The following is a 20,019-nucleotide window of genomic DNA, read 5'->3' as shown; positions in this document are numbered from 1 at the left end:
CGCAGGAGCCACCCGGCCGACTCCGCAGCCCCCGGGCCGGCAGCATGGAGAGCCCCGGGCTCGCCCTGCGCCGGCCCAGGCGGCGGTCCCGGGGTGAGGGCGCGGGCACACGCGGGGCTCTGCCCGGTGCCGCGGCGGCCGCCACTGCAGCCCCCGGGCACGCGGCCAGCGGAGTCCGCGGAACGTGCGGCGGGGATTCGCCCGCTCGCGGGGGTCTGGGCGCCGCCGGACCGGGGGCGGGAGAAAGGGACGGCGCGCAGGGCGGAGTCACGGCGGCCCCGCCCCGCCCCGCCGACCCCTGCGGCAGGAGGTAAAGTGCGTAGAGGCCCGCGACAAAGCCCCTCGAGGCTTTCTGGAAACCGGCCTCTTTAAAACAGGTTTCCCCGATCACTTACAGGTCAGTCGTCTGCCTATTCCGGAGGTAGGAGTTGTTTCCCTTGGGGGGAAAAGGTAAAGGATGGATGCAAATCATTGCATGGCGGGGGTTACGGGGCCGGGGGCGTAGGGGTGCGTGGGAGGGGCTTCCGGGGGGAGCTGGAAGGGGGACTGCTCCGGCCCCTTCTCTTTTCTGCCGTGGAAGGGCTTAGCTGCGAAGACGAGGGTACGATGACAGAGAGGGGTCACCAAGGAAGCCCTTTGGGATACTGCAACAGTTGTTGTGAATCCAGAAGCAAGATCCTTTGCGGATCACTTGACAGCCCCTCATCATATGCCGAATACGCTGGTTCGCTCCACGCCCACGGGACCCTCGGGTTTTACTTGGTCACAGTTTGTCTAGTAGAGGTAGTGGAGAAAAGGAACGGCCGAGAAAACACCAAAGCTTTGCATCAACCAGGCTAAATTTATTAGTCTTCCTACCAGGACTCTTCATTACAGCGTAGAAACTAGCTGCTTTTTGTGTCCTGAGGGCTACTTAGGACTGAACCTGGCGGGGGCATTTGGACGCGTGTTCCCGACGGAAATAGGCAAGACCCGGAGAAACTGTTGCGCTTAAGGTGGGCACGGGGACTTCATCCTGCTGGAGGTGAAAGGAGAAGCTGCTCTCAGTAGCACACAGCGAGACACATCCCTAATGAAAACCATTCTTGAAACATCCCAGCCCTAGCCTTGACTTGGAGCTCTACCCCAAATGCACCAACACCAACGTATGTTGTCAGCTCAGAAAGAAAAATTCCACACAGACCCTGGCAGATACTCTTGCAATCTGGCCTAGGTTTCCCTGAACGCGTTCAAACCCTGGCTTTCCAGACAAGTGTACACTGTTCGGAGGTGGTTTTCCAAGATTGGGAGGCTAAGGGGACATTCTTAGACCCACACGTGTTCAGTGCCACCTTAATGGTGAAGTGGAATTGCTAGGATCCTGGTTACGATGTACAATACAGACTGTGTATACACTTTTGCTTACAAAGCATTTTTCCCTTTATCATCTCATGTGAGCCTCACAACAACCTTTGTGAGGTGGTTGAACACCTATAATTCTTGTCTTCTCGGTAGGCAAACAGAGGTTCAGGAATGAGTATTTTGGCCAGGATCACTCAGTAGATGGTAGAAGCCAGATGGTGAAAGTCAGATCTCCTTAGGAGTTCATAGTGGCATGATAAGGTTGCCGGTGAATCACTGCAGTCCTCATTTCTTGGAAATGTTGATTCACTTCCACCAAAAGCCTGAGAGCAAGAGAAAAGAATCTAGAACCTAAACATGATAGGAGGAAGTATAACACACAAGGGGAACAGACCCACTGGATTCCTTGGGGCAAATCATTCTTAGTTTAACGTGTGTTCCCCCAACTGTTCAAGTTTAAATTCTACTTTCTAGTTTTTCCTTATGCTCTGGAGCTTTACATTCTAAGGCATGATTTTTTTTTTCAAGAGTGGTTATACCTCCTAGGATAAGGCAGAAATAGACAGTCACACAATGTCTTGACAGATGGATGGGAAATTCACCTTTCATTTCCAACTATTGGTCTTCTTACATTTTCTCCTCGGGCAAAATGTAAGAAAAGTGATTTGGAGCATAACTTGTACAGTGCATGGTATAGTTTCTTCTGGTCAATGTGGTTTCCTTGACAAAAGCCCAGGAATAGGTTTGCTCTTTAGGAATTATTGCTAATCCTAGGAGGAACTTAAGTTTGTTCAGTAATTTGCTTCACTGCCAAGTACTCAGGCAAGAACAGGACTGGCATTAGGAACCACTGTCTCACACACTATAAATTCCTATTCTTGTCAGCCTCCTGCTGGGATTGTAACAATGTAATTTAGTTTGGGGTACCCTTTAAGTTCACTTAGATATTTCTGTTGGTCCAGGACAAAAACCAAATCCACCTGCTTCAGAGTGTAGTTAAATTGAAGACACCATCTCTAGTGATGCATAAAACTAAATAACTACCCATTAATGAGCTCCCAAGTGACTGAGGAAATAAATTATTAATATTTAAAACTACCCTTTCTTCCCCATCACTCTGCCACCCCTGGCATTTTATGGAGGGTGAATACTGGGGAAGATTCTTGGATTTGCTGAGCAGGTTGATGAGAGGGAGTGCAGTTAGGAGAAACAGGGGTGCCAAATGTGCTTAGAGGGATAGATGGGCCTCTAGTGGGCTTCTGGAATGGGAAAGATTGGCTTGGGCTTGGCCTGTGGAGGGGAGAAGCAGAGAAGGTAATTGCAGGAGGGTATGCTCATGAGAGAGAGGAAAAGAGGTGGTGGCAGCTGCCACAGGGAGGGAAATCTGAGAAAGATTTTTTAAAAGGGTATTTAGGGAGCTTCACTGTGTAATGCAAACTTTCTTACATTATTTCCCTGTAAAATAACAACTTTAGCAAGAGATACATTCCTTTTCAATGCTTTTGGAGTTGATTTATGTTTTTATTAAAAGTGAAAACATTTTGAGGTTGGCCTTAGAGGGAAAGAAGGGCCGCCCACAAAATGCAGTTATTTATTAATTCATTTGTTCACAAATGCTTATACAGCACCTACACTGTGCCAGGCATGAATCTAAGGGCTGACTGCTGTACGTCACCTACTGGGCATTCGTTACTTCATATAGATGTTCTCACAACAATTGATGAGGCAGGTATTATTTCATTTTAGAAAAGTCCAACCAGTGCCCTTTTTCCTTTAGCTCAGTATTTCCCCAAGTTGGATTGAGACAGTGCAGAAGTTCAAAACCACCCCAGAAACTCTGATTCAATAGGTCTGGGGTGAGACACACTCAATCCTTATTTCGAATTCGCACCCTAGTTGATTTTGAAATAGTTGCTCTGAGCACTTTACTTCAGGAAATATTGCTTCAACTTGTCAAAAATGAATTTTCTTAAGGCTAGGTTGTCGCAAGGGATAAGTTGTGTGTGTATTTCTACAAAAGCCGGAGGACAGAAGTAGTAATAAACTAAACTTTCTAGAAAAATACAGGGAGAACAAAACTTAGGACAAGAGGGAATAGTTGTGCGGACATCTCTTTATATATGGATTTCCCCCTTAGAGATTATGTATTTGTGTATGTACGTGTCAAAAGCTAAACTAATTTTTACTTCTGCAGGTTTTGGACACTCTTACAGTAAGTATGGTGCCCCAGGTCCCCCTCAATCCTCCCCATATTGTACAGAACTGTACAGGAGCGTTCTTCAAGTTCTGCTCATGACTGTCTTACCCAAGAGGACAGGAAAGGCAAAGGACAATTTCCCTTTCCTGTTATGGATTTCTCCCTTTGACAGACTTAAAAGTCAGCCTATGTTTAAGGGTTTGATAAGGAAAGTAAGTTCAGAGATAACTTTGTAATGGTTAGCAGTCTCCTGAGAAATGCCTTTTTTTTTTTTTGCGGTACAGGGGCCTCTCACTGTTGTGGCCTCTCCCGTTGCAGAGCACAGGCTCCGGACGCGCAGGCTCAGCGGCCATGGCTCACGGGCCCAGCCGCTCCGCGGCACATGGGATCTTCCCGGACCGGGGCATGAACCCGTGTCCCCTGCATCAGCAGGCGGACTCTCAACCACTGCGCCACCAGGGAAGTCCCTGAGAAATGCCTTGATTTCTATTCATCAAAGCCCAGATTCTCAAGTTAGACAAAGCAGTTGAACCAACAGTGATTAGGCCCACCCTTGGCTGGATCTTGAAGGGAAGTAAGTTGGTGAGGATCCCTAATACTGATACAACACCTCTGGGGGAGATGGACCAATGAGGAGATGAATAGCAGCTGGCAGGGATGGCAATAGCAGCTGGCAGGGATGGCAATAGCACCAAAAAGACCAAGCCCTGATCACTGGGCCAAACATCCATTGTTTGAATGATGTCCAGAGACCCACCCGTACTCCTGGTTCTCTGAAGGACAAGAAACCTGGGGTCTCAGTAACTGAGCCATGGTCTAGCACAGTGGTATTCAGTATTCCTATTTTAGATGGGTCAAGAAAGACGTTAATGGACCAGCCTTCGGTTTATACATAGGCAGTGGCAGAACCAGCAACAAAATCCAGATGCAGTGACTTCAGGTAAGAACCATTGCTATAAGCCTGTGTGGCACCCTTTTGAGTATCTTGGAGGTTAACTCCACTTTGGGTCTGGTATCCCGTAGCCCTGTGCTTTAGGGGAGCCTCACTCTGGCACCAGGGATGTGAATCCTGATTAGTTTTAAATCAGTCACCAGGCCAGGTACTGTTGTTGTAGGAGGGGATGGATGACATGATCATGGCCAACAAAATGTGTGTGTGTGTGGGGGGGGGTACTTTGCTTTGAATGCTTCTGGAAAAGATTTTCTTTGCTCTTAAAAAGAGGATGAACAAGCAGTAGTTTCTCTTTTTAAAGACTTGTTGTGTGAGGATTTGATGCTTAGGCTGCCTGTGGCCATCTAGCCCCTCTAAGAAAACAAGACCAAGGACATCCAACACAATGAGGATGACAAAGTAGAAAAATGCAAAGAACTTATATTCTTTTTTTTTTTTGCGGTCCGCGGTCCTCTCACTGTTGTGGCCTCTCCCGTTGCGGAGCACAGGCTCCGGACGCGCAGGCTCAGCGGCCATGGCTCACGGGCCCAGCCGCTCCGCGGCATGTGGGATCTTCCCGGACCGGGGCACGAACCTGCGTCCCCTGCATCGGCAGGCGGACTCTCAACCACAGCGCCACCAGGGAAGCCAAGAACTTATATTCTTGATGATATTTTTGAGATCCTAAATTTACTCTGGAAGGTCCCTATATTGTGTCTTAGTTTTACACGATACTCATTTTCCTTATTGTTGAAAGCACTTTTACTTTCATCTTCTGATACTTGCAGTCAAAAGCACCCAAAGTGACAACTCTGTCACTTGCTTCCCATGTGTCTTTCTGAGGTCTAGAAGCATACGAGGTAATTTGCAATGAAGCCTGCTCTGTGATTTGGGAGCAGACTGGACTTGATCCAAGAGCAATTTATTACCTGTTTGGGTAAGTCACGCTCAGCTTCATGTTCATTGCCTGTAAAATGATAGTAATTATTTTATTTCACAGATTAATAGAATAAGGTGAGAGCATTTTGTACACCAATGTAAGTTCTTTTAATCACAAGATGCTTTTGAAAGAAGGTAAATGTAGAGAGGAGTCCAAGTTTGCTCCAGCGTCCAAATTTTGACACTCAATGTTTTCACCGTTTTGTCTTAACAACAGCATTACTGAAATAATGTCAGCCAGGGAACAGTTGGGAGCACAACTAGGATGAACAGGATTCTGATTGGCTCCCTCTGAGCTCAGCAGAAAGAGTATCATGATCGATGATCAGTGTCTCCCATGGGACAGATGTGGTGGTACCTGGGTACCTGGGGCACTTACATCACTCGTTTCCATACTATTTTGAGGCATTTTCAATTTAATTTTGAGGCATTTTAGATTTCACTTCTGCCTGCCAATTGGTTTTGGCCTAGTGGGTGGGGTAGCTGTATATAAACCTGTACAACTATCTTAATTGTTTAAACACAATTGAAACTTAAAATATTTATTTTGTTCTTGATGTAATTCTTTAAGTATAAAAGTTGGATACACTTACAAAATAGTCTTTCTTGAGTTTTGGATAACACCTATCTCAAAACTTGAAAATATAACCAAAAAACCTCACCAGCAGAAATATTATAAACATAGTTTTTATTCTTTTCTTACCTTCAAGGAAAAAGGCCTCATGCCACCAAAACATTTCTTTGAAACTCGGTAACTGAAGACAGAACTCGATAGCCCGGTGATTATTTTTCCAGACAACTGAATAATTTATATTGCTTTAAAAAAAATAACTAAGATCTATTTTTATTATTTCAGACCTTTTTAAAACAGCATTATCTCCCTCATTTTTTTTCACAAAAATCTAAAATATCTCTAGTAGTCCTAAGTGTCTTGTACTTATATTTGTTCCAAGTGTTTGTTTCATTAAAAGTTTCCAGAAATAAGTGCACTTCTATAGAGAAAATAAAATTTAAATAAAGACGAGAGGAAATAATCATGGTTGTACCAAAACGGTTATTTTGAATGTTCTCAGTCTTAGCAATTCAAAGAGAGAGTGTGTTTGGTGGGCAGGGACCTCTCTACTGATTAAAAGCTCAATTCGTTTATTTGTAGATCATTGATAGATGGATAGCTGTTTCTCCTACCAGTAGATACTGATGGGTTGATTGTCTAAAGGTTTTCTACAATAAAGCACCAAAAATAAATGTACTTAAAAATGTTTTGAGATATACAGATTTATACAAAGATAACAGGCGTTTAAAAAAACAGAAAAAGTATGTTATTATAGAAATAAATGAAATCCTATCTTGAGCCTTAGCAACCAAAGAAAGTTTTGAATATTCCACACTTATTTTCCATTCAACTAATAGCTTATTAAATCATATATATATTCCATTCAGAAGAGGTTGACTTATAAGAAATTCCCTATTCTCAGATTGTACTATGCTTCAATAAATTTAAAGATTTAAAGCTATGTTAATAAGAAAAGCATAAAAGAAAAATAACATAACTTGCTTTAATATAAAGGTTTTTTTAATAAAAAAAGTCAAAGTCTACATTAAATCAGGAAATCAATAAATCTGAATTATACAAGCTTTCTATATACTTAGAAAAACCAAGAACACACAGTTTATAACAAAACTCTTTAATTCAAAATAGAGTCTAATTTAAAGAAAATGTCATTATGCTCAGTTGATTAGATAGGGTTTTGTCATTTAAATTAAATGGTTCACCTGAAATATGGGAAGTATATAATAGAGAAAATTCAATCTCAAGGGTACTTCGCAAATCATCTAGCTAATTTGCATCATGAATCAAATTCTTAGCTTCCAAAGGGCAGATACAGTCTTCAATTGCTTCTAGATAGGCACTTAAGAAATGCTTTTGATGAGGAGGAAACCCCAAAGATTATGAATCACTCTATTAACTCCAGGGAAAAATGAGACTCTAAACAAAGTAAATTTTCCCTAACTGCCCTTCCACTGCCAAGAAACCATAACTGTTCCCAAGTTCTTCCTATTATTAAGAATGAAGGAGATGGAAACTAAAATGCTCTATTCTTATTCAATTAAAAGGTAAACTCAGCTCCTTTATATCAATCTCTCTCTCCAACTTGAATTAATGAATTTTTTTATACTAGAAGAGTTACCATATTAGAGCCAGAGAATGTTGCAATTTCCCCATATCTTACCCATTCACTATCACACTAGCAAAACATCCTTTTTTAAAATGGGGGGGGGGTGTTTGAGAAAAATCTCATAAAACTAAACATAAGTTAAAGATTTTTTACAATTAGAGGCAGTTATAATTAGAAAAACCAGAGTTAGTCAAATTGAGATAACCCCAGGATTTTAATAGTTCTCTCTCCTAGATGAGAGATGATCCAAATAAGAAAAATGGAGATGAACTATTAGATGAACACATAACAAGTATCAAACAAATACTAGGAAAGAGTGGGGTGAGGGAAAGGGAAAGGAAGGAAAGGGAGGGAAGGGAAGGAGTGGGGAGGAAGGGAAGGGGAGAACAGGGCAGGAAAAAAACCTAGAATGACCTTATTAAAACACTGTGGAGTTCCCCAGCAAGCAGCGACATTTATAAAATCTTTTGTAGATTTGCATAATGATCCTATGCAATTCTTCCCCACTAAGAAGAACATCCGTACAAATAAATTATCATTTTAGATTCTGATCACAGATCATTTGTAATAGTGATAACTGTTGTATCTAAAAAAATTCCACCAGTTAACAGTTAAGACAAACATTAGGCCATTCTTTGATAAAGTATTACTTCTCCACTACTACTGATGAAACCAAAACCTCAGAGAGTCATTTTAAAATTAAAATGTTGAGCTAGAAAAGACTATTCCATTCTTAGGGAAATACCCAAAGAATTTGCTGCTGACATCATCACGCCTATTCTCTAATCACAACCCACCGGCCTTCATTTACTTCCTTAATTCCATTTACATTAGCCACAGTGATGTAGCTAAACATGAACAATATTGCCCTTGAATGAGCTGGCCTCTATCAAAGATCTGAAGACAGCATTCCCACAGGACAGCAGAATTCTCCTCAGTTGTGAACATCCACTCTGTTCAGGATCTTTGGTACATTTGGAGTATAAGAAAATAATGGCACAATAATACAAGTACTATCAAAGGAAAAATTTTCATCAAAAGAAAGAAAAGTTAACCAGCCATGATATGTAACAACTTTCTAGAAAACCAAAGTAAATAGCTCTTTGTTCTCTACAAGTCCATTTACATGATCAGAAGTCTGACGTTTAAAAAAATAGTTTAATAAAAATACACTAGTTCTCTACAAGCAGCCCTCATGGTCATTTCTTAAATTCAACTCACCATAATCAAATTAAAATAATGCCATGTCCTCTTGTTAAAAAAGAAGTCCTCTTGTCACAAGAAAAGCAACTTTACATTTTATATAATACAGTACATCTCCCTATGAGTATACAGACTACGTATATAAAGGTCATCAGTATTTCTGAATGCAAAGTAAATATATTAGTGGAGTGCTTGAGTGAAGGTGTTAAAACTTCCTCCTTATTATAAACCTGTCACTCCCTACTGTGGAGTTTGTGCAATAACATGATGATAAATTCTTATTTTTTAAATAACCAGTGTATTTCCTTTTTAAAATGTCTTAAAACCATTACGGAATTTGTCTTCATATATATTCTGTACATGTCCAAACCAATAGGGCAAGTGTTCTAATGGCTTTTATTGATTATCTAGACCCATAAGGTTTGCAGTAAAACAGCAATACTGCAGTGTTACCTACAGGTTAGCCTATGTTGCTTTAAATGACATATGTTGCTCCTGAATTGATTAGAGGTGTTACAGTACAAAGCCACAGCACACACAGGCAGAATGGACCTTAATACGCATGTAGGCAGTGCAGTTAGAAAGGGATGTACATTTCTTTTATTCCAGTACCTTCATATAATAAAGTTAACAAAAATAATAAAATATTAAAAAAAAAAAAAAGCCAGCTGGCACTGCCAACCAATTCCTGTAGTAGTCTTAGAAATCCTAATCCTGTAGAATTTCCTCTTGTAGTCAGAAGCACCACCATCTTCGGGAGTATTTCAGTGTACTGTTATCTACGCCAAGCAAGCCTGGTGATGCAGCTACCTGAGTTCTCTGGGTTGTGAGCGAATGTGATCTTCATTCATAATTTCCCAGCTTTCATGTAGGTGGGGATAGAGCCACGCTGAGTCAACCCTTCAAACCTTTTATAGGTATAATTGAGAAAAACCCAGTCTTTGGATTTGTAGTCCGGTTCTGTGGTGTTTGGCACTAGGAAGATAGAAAAGTTAACGAAGAGCAAAGGGATTTCATTAATGAAAATGTCATCATCTTCAGAGACTTTTAATAGTGTTAATTGTGTTGTAGATTGTCCTACCTGGTTGTAAAATATCAGATTCAGGAAAGTCATCAAAATTTGATGTATCATCAATGCTTTTGATTTCTATAGGGATCGCTGCTGGCCTTTCCCTATAAAAAGGTATTGAGTAACCATGGTAAGTTTTCTTGAACTCAGTTTTCCAAAACATAATCCTGCCTGCAAATTCTGCATGCTGTTCTATAGATATTAGAAGAGCCAAGGAAATTTATTATGGATTTGAAAATACCTGTAGTTAAGTGGATTTCATAGATGAGTATACTTTTTTTATTAAAATATTATCATTTACTTGGAATTTTTATTTCTTTGTACCAAGACTTTCTCATGCTGTCTTTTTAAAGAGGAAAAATAAGAGTTAATGAAAGGGAAAGCAGAAAAGATTTTATTTAAAGAACTTTGTCATTATATAAAGTACCTTAGATATTGTGGGGACTGGATCCTACCTAATTAATTCAGGAATAGAATTCTTCTAGTAGAGGATCCGTAAATCAAGTCATTTAGGAAAATAAGGGGCTCAGAGTGAAGGGACTACACATTTGTGATGAAATCTGAATCCAAACACTTCTCGGTCATATAAATGTTAAGGGGATCAGGGACATTAGGTTAAAAAAATACTAAGTCATGAAAATACCTTCTTATCATGCTAAAAATAGTTAAAAGAATTTATCAATTTTTATTGCTTCTGTTTTTTTAACAACTACTTATTGGATCTATTAGGTGATAAGTTTACAGAATTCTGTAAGAGCATGTATATATTTTCCCCAGAATTATTCTAACCTATTTATGCTTAATGTACTAACGTAATAAATTTACATTAGTTTAGTGTAAAGAAGCATAGACCCTGGTGCCCTGAGATCTAATCTCTTGTCATTACTTAGCAGGATGACCTTAGGTACTGCGACTGTTCCCTAATATAAAACCAGGAGACTGGACTGGTAGTCTCTAAGCATCCTTCCAACTGTAACGGGGGGGAATCATAGTTCTGCTCAATGAGGTGTTGTATAGACAGTATAATACAGTGTAGCAGGGAAGAGTCAGGACTCTAGAATCAAACTGCCTGGGTCTAGTTCTAGTTAGCAGTTCTAGCTAGATCATTCACTAGCTGAGGCACTGCAGGCAAATTAATTCTCTGTGACAGGTTTATTATGAGGATAAGATGAGAAATGCATCTAAAGCACTTAGAACAGTGCTGGACATACAATAAATGATCCCCCCAAATTGGCTATAATCAGGTAGAGTGCCTAGCATATCATAGAAGCTCCAGTGAAGATCTCCAGTGAAGGGACACATAGACTGTCTTGAAGGTGAAAAGGGGCTGGCTAGGCAGGGCAAGGGCAGGGGCAGGGAGGTGAAGAGCATTTTCGTCAGAATGAAGAGCAAATGACAAAACCCTGGGGTGGGAGAAGTAGGAAAGACCATACAAGATGCAGCTTGTACAGATGAAGCAAGAGCCACATCCTATGATCCTGAAAAGCAGTTAAGGATCCTTAGTTTTATTCTAAGTGCAAAGAGAAGGAAGAAAACGGCACGATCAGACTTGTTTCTAAACTGTTGCTGTCTGAGGAACAGACCAGAGCCACTGAAGGTGGTTTGGCCACAGACTGAATAAACGCCAATGCTCACAACAAACAACTGTAAGCAAATTCTTAAAAGTTACTTGCATTATTTAACTTTCCCCACAATGTTCAAAAGAGGGACTGTATATTCTTACAAATTAATGAAGGAGACACAGTATGGAATATTAATTAGAGGACAAAAATTAGGGGTTATAGAGTCAAATGTAATTATATCTTTGTTGTGTGAACAGTCTCCGTCATGTAACTCTGAATATCAAAATCTAAACAGGGGCACAATATGTGCTTTTTCCTTAAAGTGGACATTAGATAAAATGAGTCATTTAGCTATAGCCACTATAGTCTCACTCATTTATATAATCCAGAGAACACTGATTTATCACAGTGCTACTTCTTGTATTTAATCTAGCAGAATCAAAGAAAAATTAATCACCAAATCTAGTAGAAAAGTTTTTACTCAGACCTCTCCCACTCAAAGCCTATAAACATACCTGATGTGCCCCCAATCTACACCTTCAAAAAAAGGATGACTTTTTATTTCTTCTACTCCACTATTCCCAATTCTATTTTCAGAATCAATACAAAACCTGGAAAACGGAGACAGAGAAATTATCATATGCAGATTACATCTAAAGTAGTCTATTTGCATGATTTCAAACATTTCATCTTTTTTTCTGTTTACTGAAGTTAACTCTATTGTGGGAGATGTGGGAAAAAAATAGAAATCATCTATAATTGCACTACTCAGACATAACTACTATAAACACTGAAGCCATTTCCTTCTAGTCTTTTAATATAATTTTTAAAATACTGTGTTAATAAGTAGTTACCATTTTAGGACTATTTTTTTCACTTAGAACTTTTCTCAAAGTCATTAAATATTTTTCTATAACTTCATTTTCTAAAATTTACACATGGAAACACTACAATTTATTTAGCCAGTTCACTATTGTTGAACATTTAGAAGGTTTTCAATTTTTCATTACTAAAAACAATATCAAGATAACATACTGTACCTAAATCTTTACACACATCTGATTATCTGCATATGCGAAATTCCTAGAAGTAGCATTGCTGGCTCAAAGGTCATAGACAGTTGAAGATTTTGTACAATATGCTGCCAACTGGCTGTTCCCATGGGTTGCCCAATTTATATTCCTTCCAGCCGTTTACAACAGAGCCTAAACACTTCATCTTAGTTGAGAAACAGAATGGAATCTTGTGCTTAGAAAAGGTTTCATATAGAGACTTTTGTGATATGAACTGCTACTAAGAATTTATTTTCCCTTTCTCTTTAGGGAATAGGGATATGGTCATTGTATTTTTTTTTTTTTTTGCGGTACGCGGGCCTCTCACTGTTGTGGCCTCTCCCGTTGCGGAGCACAGGCTCCAGACGTGCAGGCCCAGCAGCCATGGCTCACGGGCCCAGCCGCTCCGCGGCATGTGGGATCTTCCCAGACCGGGGCACGAACCCGTGTCCCCTGCATCGGCAGGCGGACTCTCAACCACTGCGCCACCAGGGAAGCCCAGGTCATTGTATTTTAACAGGAGTGACCTTTGAAATAATACAAGGCCTCTTCCCTCTTCTTAACTCTGACTTTTCTTCCTGCATAATTCCTTTTAAGAGTCTTCATTTTTAAAAAACACCTTTTCTTTACTGATGCCTTTGACTGTATAGATCAGTGATAGTCTTTTTCCTCCCACAACGCTGAAACAGGCAATTTAGTCTTTTAGGTCCCTGTGAAGTTTTAAGATACCACAAACTCTTCTAGGGATTTAACTACTAACCTAAGAATTAAGTCCTTGGCTTTTTCAGATATAGGCACCTCTGGAGGAAATACCAGAGTTTCTTTCCAGTTCATCACTTTCCTATATGTTTCTTGAGGTGTTTCAGAGCAGAAAGGTGGATATCCTACGTATCAGAGAAAACAAGTTTCATGAGCTTTTGTGATCAAATATGCTACACCTATTATATGTGTGTCACAAAAAACAAAATAGCCCTGGGTGCTCTGCTTAACGATAAAAAATACCACCATTCAGCCATTTATAATAAAATTGCTAATAAAGTCAATAAAGTAAAGGATTTAAAGCATTGCCCCTCTTTTACCTAAAAGGCCATGCAGACACAATTTTGATACACGGGAGTTCCAGTTAAATGCCCCCTTCCTGACAGAGGATCCCTGGAGAGCTCACTGATACTTATCAGTGTGTATTTAACATTGGTGGATGTCAGAAATCAGTTAAAAGAGTTCAGATGTTTCAGCCCATAATATCTACAATATGTTCATCAGTGGCACTCAAGGAAATTTATATGGTATGTACATAAATGAATGATAAAACATACCTATTAGCATTTCATACATAATTACTCCTAAAGACCACCAGTCACACAATTTGTTGTACCCCGTCTGCATGAACACTTCTGGAGCAATGTAATCTGGTGTCCCCACTGTGGAATATGCCTGCAAAGGAACAGCTTGTCAAATCAGTGTTCTCAATATATATTTTTTTAAAGATCCAAGTATGGCTCACTACTGGAAAAAACAATATATACAGAAGTTAATTTTTCATTTAATACTTGTTTTGCGTGTTTATCATGTATAAGGCTTGGTGATAGGCACTGAGTCAGATAATTTGTTATTTAAGACATGATTTCTGTCCCCCAAAGAGCTCAACAACGTTATTTATGTATTTAGCGCTAAATCCATTCCAAAAAGAATAAAAAGCTTGTGCCCAGTGAGCCTGCCTTCCCCACTCACTAGTAATGTGCTCTCAGGCAAGTTATTCAACCTTTCTGAGCCTCAGCTTCTGCTCACATAAAATTGTAGTAATACCTGCCCTAACAGAGTGGATATGAGGATGAAACAAGCGAAGGAATGTGTTTGTAAACTACAGCCTACTATAAAAACGTCACGTATTTTCATTATAAACTCATTTCCAGGGCACTGCTTATCCATCAGAAAGCAATGCAGTTTATGATTGGCATAGAGTGGGCAGGGGATACAGGTTCTAAAAGAATTTCCTGCCCCAAATACCAAGAGTCCCCTCTGTTTCTTCACTGGGAAACACTGATGTAAGTCACGATGGTCACAAGAATAATAAAACCTGCACATGAGTAATCAGTGTGAATATTCTGTAATCAGGGGGTACAGAATTCCCACCATAGCCTTAGGCAGTATTCATTTTTCCCTTTAAAAGTAGGAAATACTACAATTCTTTTCTCAATTGTAAAATCTGATCTAAAAGTGACACATTTAAAAGTAGAAGGAAGATTCTGTCATTAATGCATAGCTCAAAACATTTTAAAAAACTTATAAAAACACCAAAATGTTTTACAAGCACAAAAAGTTTACTTGGGCTAATGAGAGAATGAGCTCAATAATGCAAAGGTCATTTTATTTGTTTTGAGAGGGTATCAGACTCTTGCCTTTCAGTCTATTTACCTTCCTGAGGGACTGCTGAATGAGTTTCTCTTCATCACTTGGTTGAATTTAACAAATATTTAGAGTGTCGATATGTACCAGGCTGTTGTACAAGAAGTTAGGAAATTAAAGTCAAAAGGCACATTCCTAACCTTGACAATGTTCATGGACCTAGTTAAGAGGATAAAGGGAAAGAGGAAAAGGGGCAAATGATTCTAATATTTGCTGAGTAATGGAGGAGGAATCGTGTGGGGTTAAAAATAGACAGTGTCGTTCCACATTAAAGCAGTCATTAAGTTTATCTGCAGTAAAGTCTGCTTTCCAATTTTATTTTATCTATTTTATTGTAACACTGTTAACATGCCTAACTTTCTGTTTACTTTCTCTATGAAGTTCTTAGAAGCACACAATAACCTTACTTATGCTGATTGACATTTGTTGCATCAGGACAGGTAGGGAAAATGGAAGCATGAAAATCATACGGCATTTACTACAATTTACACTCATCTCGGTGAGTTTTATAGAGAATGCACTCGTAAATAGACAGATTAACTAACTATAGATATGCTTGGTAAAATATTCTGAAGTGAAATCATAAAGTAAAAATCAGCATTTTCCTTTACAGGCAGGGAAATGTTACCGAGAAACTAGGAAAACGCTATGATCCTGGAACAAGCTCTATCATTGCTATGAAGTAAGAACTAATCATTGTGAAGCTCCAAATTACCAAGCAAATACCAAGTGAGAGTTTAGGACCAGGGCACAAACTTCTGCCTTCAACTCACCAGTTGTCTCCTGTTCTTCTTCCATGTTTCTGCTTTCCTCTTTGAGTTCATGTTCTGGAATGCTAATTTCAACAAGACAGAATTGTAATTACGAGGGAAAAGCTCTTACCAGAAAACAAATTCACACATATCCATTGAAAATACGTTGGTTTAAGGGGTGAGGAGAAGGAGAGAAGCTTCAGTTCTCAACAGTCCTGCATTAACCAGCTGTACTACTTTAACCCCCAAAAATCAAACTTACAGAAGTCACTTGGTGGGTTGTGTGTAAGATTTCTGTAGAATTCAGTCCTATGAGCCTTCTTTAATCCCGTGCACAAACCAAAATCAGATAATTTTACGTGACCCTAAGGAAAAAAAGAAGAAAGACAAAACCTAGTAAAATCAATAGGTTTTATTAACTTAGAGACAAAAGCCTCATTAAAAACTCTTCTAAATGGGCTTCCCTGGTGGCGCAGTGGTTGAGAGTCCGCCTGCCGATGCAGGGGGCGCGGGTTCGTGCCCCGGTCCGGGAAGATCCCACATGCCACGGAGGGGCTGGGCCTGTGAGCCATGGTCGCTGAGCCTGCGCGTCCGGAGCCTGTGCTCCGCAAGGGGAGAGGCCACAACAGTGAGAGGCCCCCGTACCGCAAAAAAAAAAACCCAAAAAACCCCACAAACTCTTCTAAAGGCAATCATAAAAATTCTTAGCTTAGAATTCATACAGGTGAAACGTAAAATTATCAATATTTGATGATGATTATTTTAAGGAGTAGAAAATGGAAGATGATAAAAAGACAGCCAGTTTTCCCTTGATGTCATTTCACTTCACAGCTCTCTCCTACCGTATCAGTCTATGAAATAATGTAGGTTAGCAATAATATAAATTGCAGTTGCCCATTTCCAATCACAAAATCACCTCTATTACTTCATAAAATAATCAGCAACCTAATAATTCACTTTATTCACATGCCTTGGCATCCAATAAGAGGTTGTCTGGTTTAATGTCCCGATGGATGAAACCCAACTGGTGGATCGCATCTATTGCCAGAACAGTCTCTGAAATGTAGAACTGTGTTTCCTCTTCCGTCAAAGTATCTTTCTTCATTAGCAATGTCATCATGTCACCTAATTAAATGAGAATAAGTACCATGTGTTAGAAATGCCTCAAAAAGGGGAATGCCTTATAAAAGATTTCTTTGTAATATACAACATATGCCTGATTTTTGCACTTTATGATCTACCCAGTGTACCTCCTACCATCTCTAGGGCCCAATAAAAAAAGTGTCACTGCATAAGGAAAAGTTTCATGACATTTAATGGTTTCAAGGTAGAAAGTATGTGAAATCAAATCAGGGCAGAGGTGATAAAGAAGTAATATCTACCACTCAACATCCAGAATAAGTGGCTGAGGAAAATATGCCAAAATGTGAGAATGAATCAGTGTAAGCACACCTGGAAATGGGATATATTCTTTCAAATTCAGGTTTCAAAAACACTCAGTACTCTCTGGGCCAACAAAAATAGGTCATCATCCCACCAAAAGGGTCATTTCTAGACATTTTTTTGTTTTCAAGAAATCTTGCTCTTTTACAAGGGGCAAAGAATAAACACTGGTGAATTTACAACTCAGAATTGACAGTTGTTGATATTTTTTCATGATGCTTCATGTCTTAAAAAAAAAAAAAATACCATGCAGGCTCTTTGTCCTCCATTCCCATTCTATTCCCCTTTCCCTTTTTGCTGAGTAGCCATTATCATGGATTTGGTTTGGTGTGCATTCTTCCAGCTTATTTTTGAAGTATGTTTTCATATACATATATATTAATCTATGAATTTACCGTCTTTTGTATGTTTTTAAAAATTACATAAGTAATATCAACTGTACATAATTCCACAGCTTGCCTTATTATTCTACTTTGTTTCTGAGATCCTACTGTTGAAATAGAGCTCCTGACTTTTCACTACTGTAAAACATTTCATCACACAATTATGCCACATTTTATTTATCGATTCTTCTACTGATGGACATTAATCTTGTGTCTAGCTTTTCACTATTATGACACTGCTGCAATGAGCATCCTCTTACAGGCCTCTTGCGCACGTGCATTTTCAGCTTTGCTGGTATCTCTGAACTGCTCTCTGGAAGGGTTAGAGATTCCTTCGCACAGATGAGAGGCCCATTTCCCACAGCCCCATCAGACTTTTGGTGTTTTTACTAATCAGATGAGTGTGAAATGGAATCTCATTCTTGTTTTAATTTGCATTTCCCTGAATATGGGTGAAGTTGAACATTTTCCTATCTATTTGTGGACTAACCAGAGTTTTCTTGTGTACACTGCCTACCATTTGCCCACTGGGTTGTCTGTCTTCTTCTTTAGTGACTTGTTCTTAACTCCAGACTTGTAAAGATCTAAATAAGTATATACAGTAAACACAGAATGATAATATTTAAAATGTGCCAACTTTATCGTTTCTTCAAAATAATCTGATTTGTGGTCCAAATTAGCATTATTGTGGGAGGAACTATTAGAAAATCATGACTGACTGTGTAAAACCTCAGAGCTAGGGATATAAAAGTAAATCTAGTAAAAAAACTATAATTACATATAACAATGTGCTTGTGTCAGTCTGTCATTGCTATTGTTTGCTTTTACCTCCAGGGAGAAATTCCATGATTAGATAAAGGTTCCTCTTATCTTGAAAACTGTAAAACATCTTCACCACCCAGGCACCATCTGCTTCTACTAAAATATCTCTTTCTGCTCGGATATGGGCCACCTGGAAGAATGTATTTTGAAAAAATAATTGTAACACATTACATATTTTCCAAGCTTACTTCTTAACAATTATCATATTCTCAGTAAATTTGGAGAAGCTCAGGAAATAGTTTATTTTAGCTGATATCATTAGGCCTGAAAAGGTGGGATCACAAGGGGAAGCTGAGGCCTTTGAAGTAGAAAAATGATTAGTCTAAAATTTTTCTAACCAGAATCTCCACCTAGCCAAGGATCTTGGCTTTGTCATGTAAATTTAGGGTCTGACTTTTAAAAGTTAAAAGTAGTAAGCAATGCCCTATAGATGGGTATGACAAAGTCTGGGTCCTTAGCAAACTATTTTTAACTCTTACTAGTCCAAAAAAGGGACTGACTTGGTCTTTAACCATTAGGTTGTTTTTCTAAGAAGGAGAAACATTTATAATAATCTTATATCATTTTGTTACAATGAACTTTTATAATATTTATAAACATCTACAGCAAATCATTATATAACTTTTTGGGATTTTGCTACTTACTTTTGTCAGACACATAATTACTAGAGCTACTATTACATGAACAATAGACTGAAAAATTTTATAAACTGAGTGATTTGTGGGGTTGGTATAATCAACTTTCAGATGCTTTTCCACTGATATCGTTATACATTCTTTCTTCAAAGATTAATGATAGGATTTGACTTTATGCGTTTGCTATTTTCATTGTGCATCATTATGAACTCTGACCTAAAGCACACAAGAACACAGATTTTGTAAACCTTTTCATGACAACAAAACATGATCTGCTTAAATTATCTGGGATTATTGTATTATGATCTGATACAGTAAATGCTCTGAGATCAAAATCAAAGCACAAGAATAAACGTTAAAAACTAAAAACTTGGGCTTCCCTGGTGGCGCAGGGGTTGAGAGTCCGCCTGCCAATGCAGGGGACACGGGTTCCTGCCCCGGTCCGGGAAGATCCCACATGCCGCGGAGCGGCTGGGCCCGTGAGCCATGGCCGCTGAGCCTGCGCGTCCGGAGCCTGTGCTCCGCAACAGGAGAGGCCACAGCAGTGAGAGGCCCGCGTACCGCAAAAAAAAAAAAAAAAAAAAAAAAAAAAATCTAAAAATTTGTTTTCTGGCATCAAAAACCTTAAAATCTCTCTGGACCTATTTCATAAAGTGAAAAATGATACCAAAATTCTTACCTATTGCCCTTTACAAAGCATTTTAAGACGGTAAAGGAAAAACAAACTTTTGATGTTGCCTCTGTGGTTGTCAGGATAAACTTGGCTTGATTATTTTTAAGTATCTTAAAGCCAGATTACAGGATATGTTTTCAAAAATGAGCCTATGTTTCTAAAGTATAGGAAGTATCATGCACAGTAATCCAGTACCACAATAGTGGGGAGAAAAGTTGCTACTTAATTTTGCAGAGTGGTTAGCATTCAAGTAAATGTGATAAAAACTTAAAATAATGACATATTAGAATTGAGTGGGGAAAAGGTTTTCTAAAATGAAATTCAATGGTGACAAAAGCAGATTAATTTATATAGGGGAAAAAACAACCCCAAAGTGCGAAACAGACTTGATGTTGGACTCCAGCGAGATCCTCCTGCAAAATATTCTAGACCAG

General features: G+C 39.3%; 1 protein-coding gene across 1 annotated transcript in view; it reads right to left on the bottom strand.

Annotated features, from left to right (window-relative positions):
• Window positions 1-7,079: 7,079 nt before the first annotated feature.
• STK38L (serine/threonine kinase 38 like) overlaps window positions 7,080-20,019 on the bottom strand; it is an 81,102-nt gene continuing 68,162 nt past the window's right edge. Inside the window, exons 6-14 of the mRNA XM_082666981.1 lie at window positions 18,284-18,407; window positions 16,600-16,754; window positions 15,892-15,994; window positions 15,651-15,712; window positions 13,788-13,905; window positions 13,232-13,355; window positions 11,935-12,030; window positions 9,870-9,961; window positions 7,080-9,763 (exon numbers count right to left, since the gene is read on the bottom strand). Of these exons, the coding sequence (XP_082523107.1) occupies window positions 9,636-9,763; window positions 9,870-9,961; window positions 11,935-12,030; window positions 13,232-13,355; window positions 13,788-13,905; window positions 15,651-15,712; window positions 15,892-15,994; window positions 16,600-16,754; window positions 18,284-18,407 (1,002 nt within the window). The 3' untranslated portion in view covers window positions 7,080-9,635. The remainder of the gene's footprint in view (window positions 9,764-9,869; window positions 9,962-11,934; window positions 12,031-13,231; window positions 13,356-13,787; window positions 13,906-15,650; window positions 15,713-15,891; window positions 15,995-16,599; window positions 16,755-18,283; window positions 18,408-20,019) is intronic.

This window comes from Grampus griseus (assembly GCF_964374135.1).
Source record: "Grampus griseus genome assembly, chromosome: 11".
Taxonomy (NCBI): domain Eukaryota; kingdom Metazoa; phylum Chordata; class Mammalia; order Artiodactyla; family Delphinidae; genus Grampus; species Grampus griseus.
The sequence above is the reverse complement of the archived record's forward strand: the minus strand, read 5'-3'. Positions and strand labels throughout refer to the sequence as shown.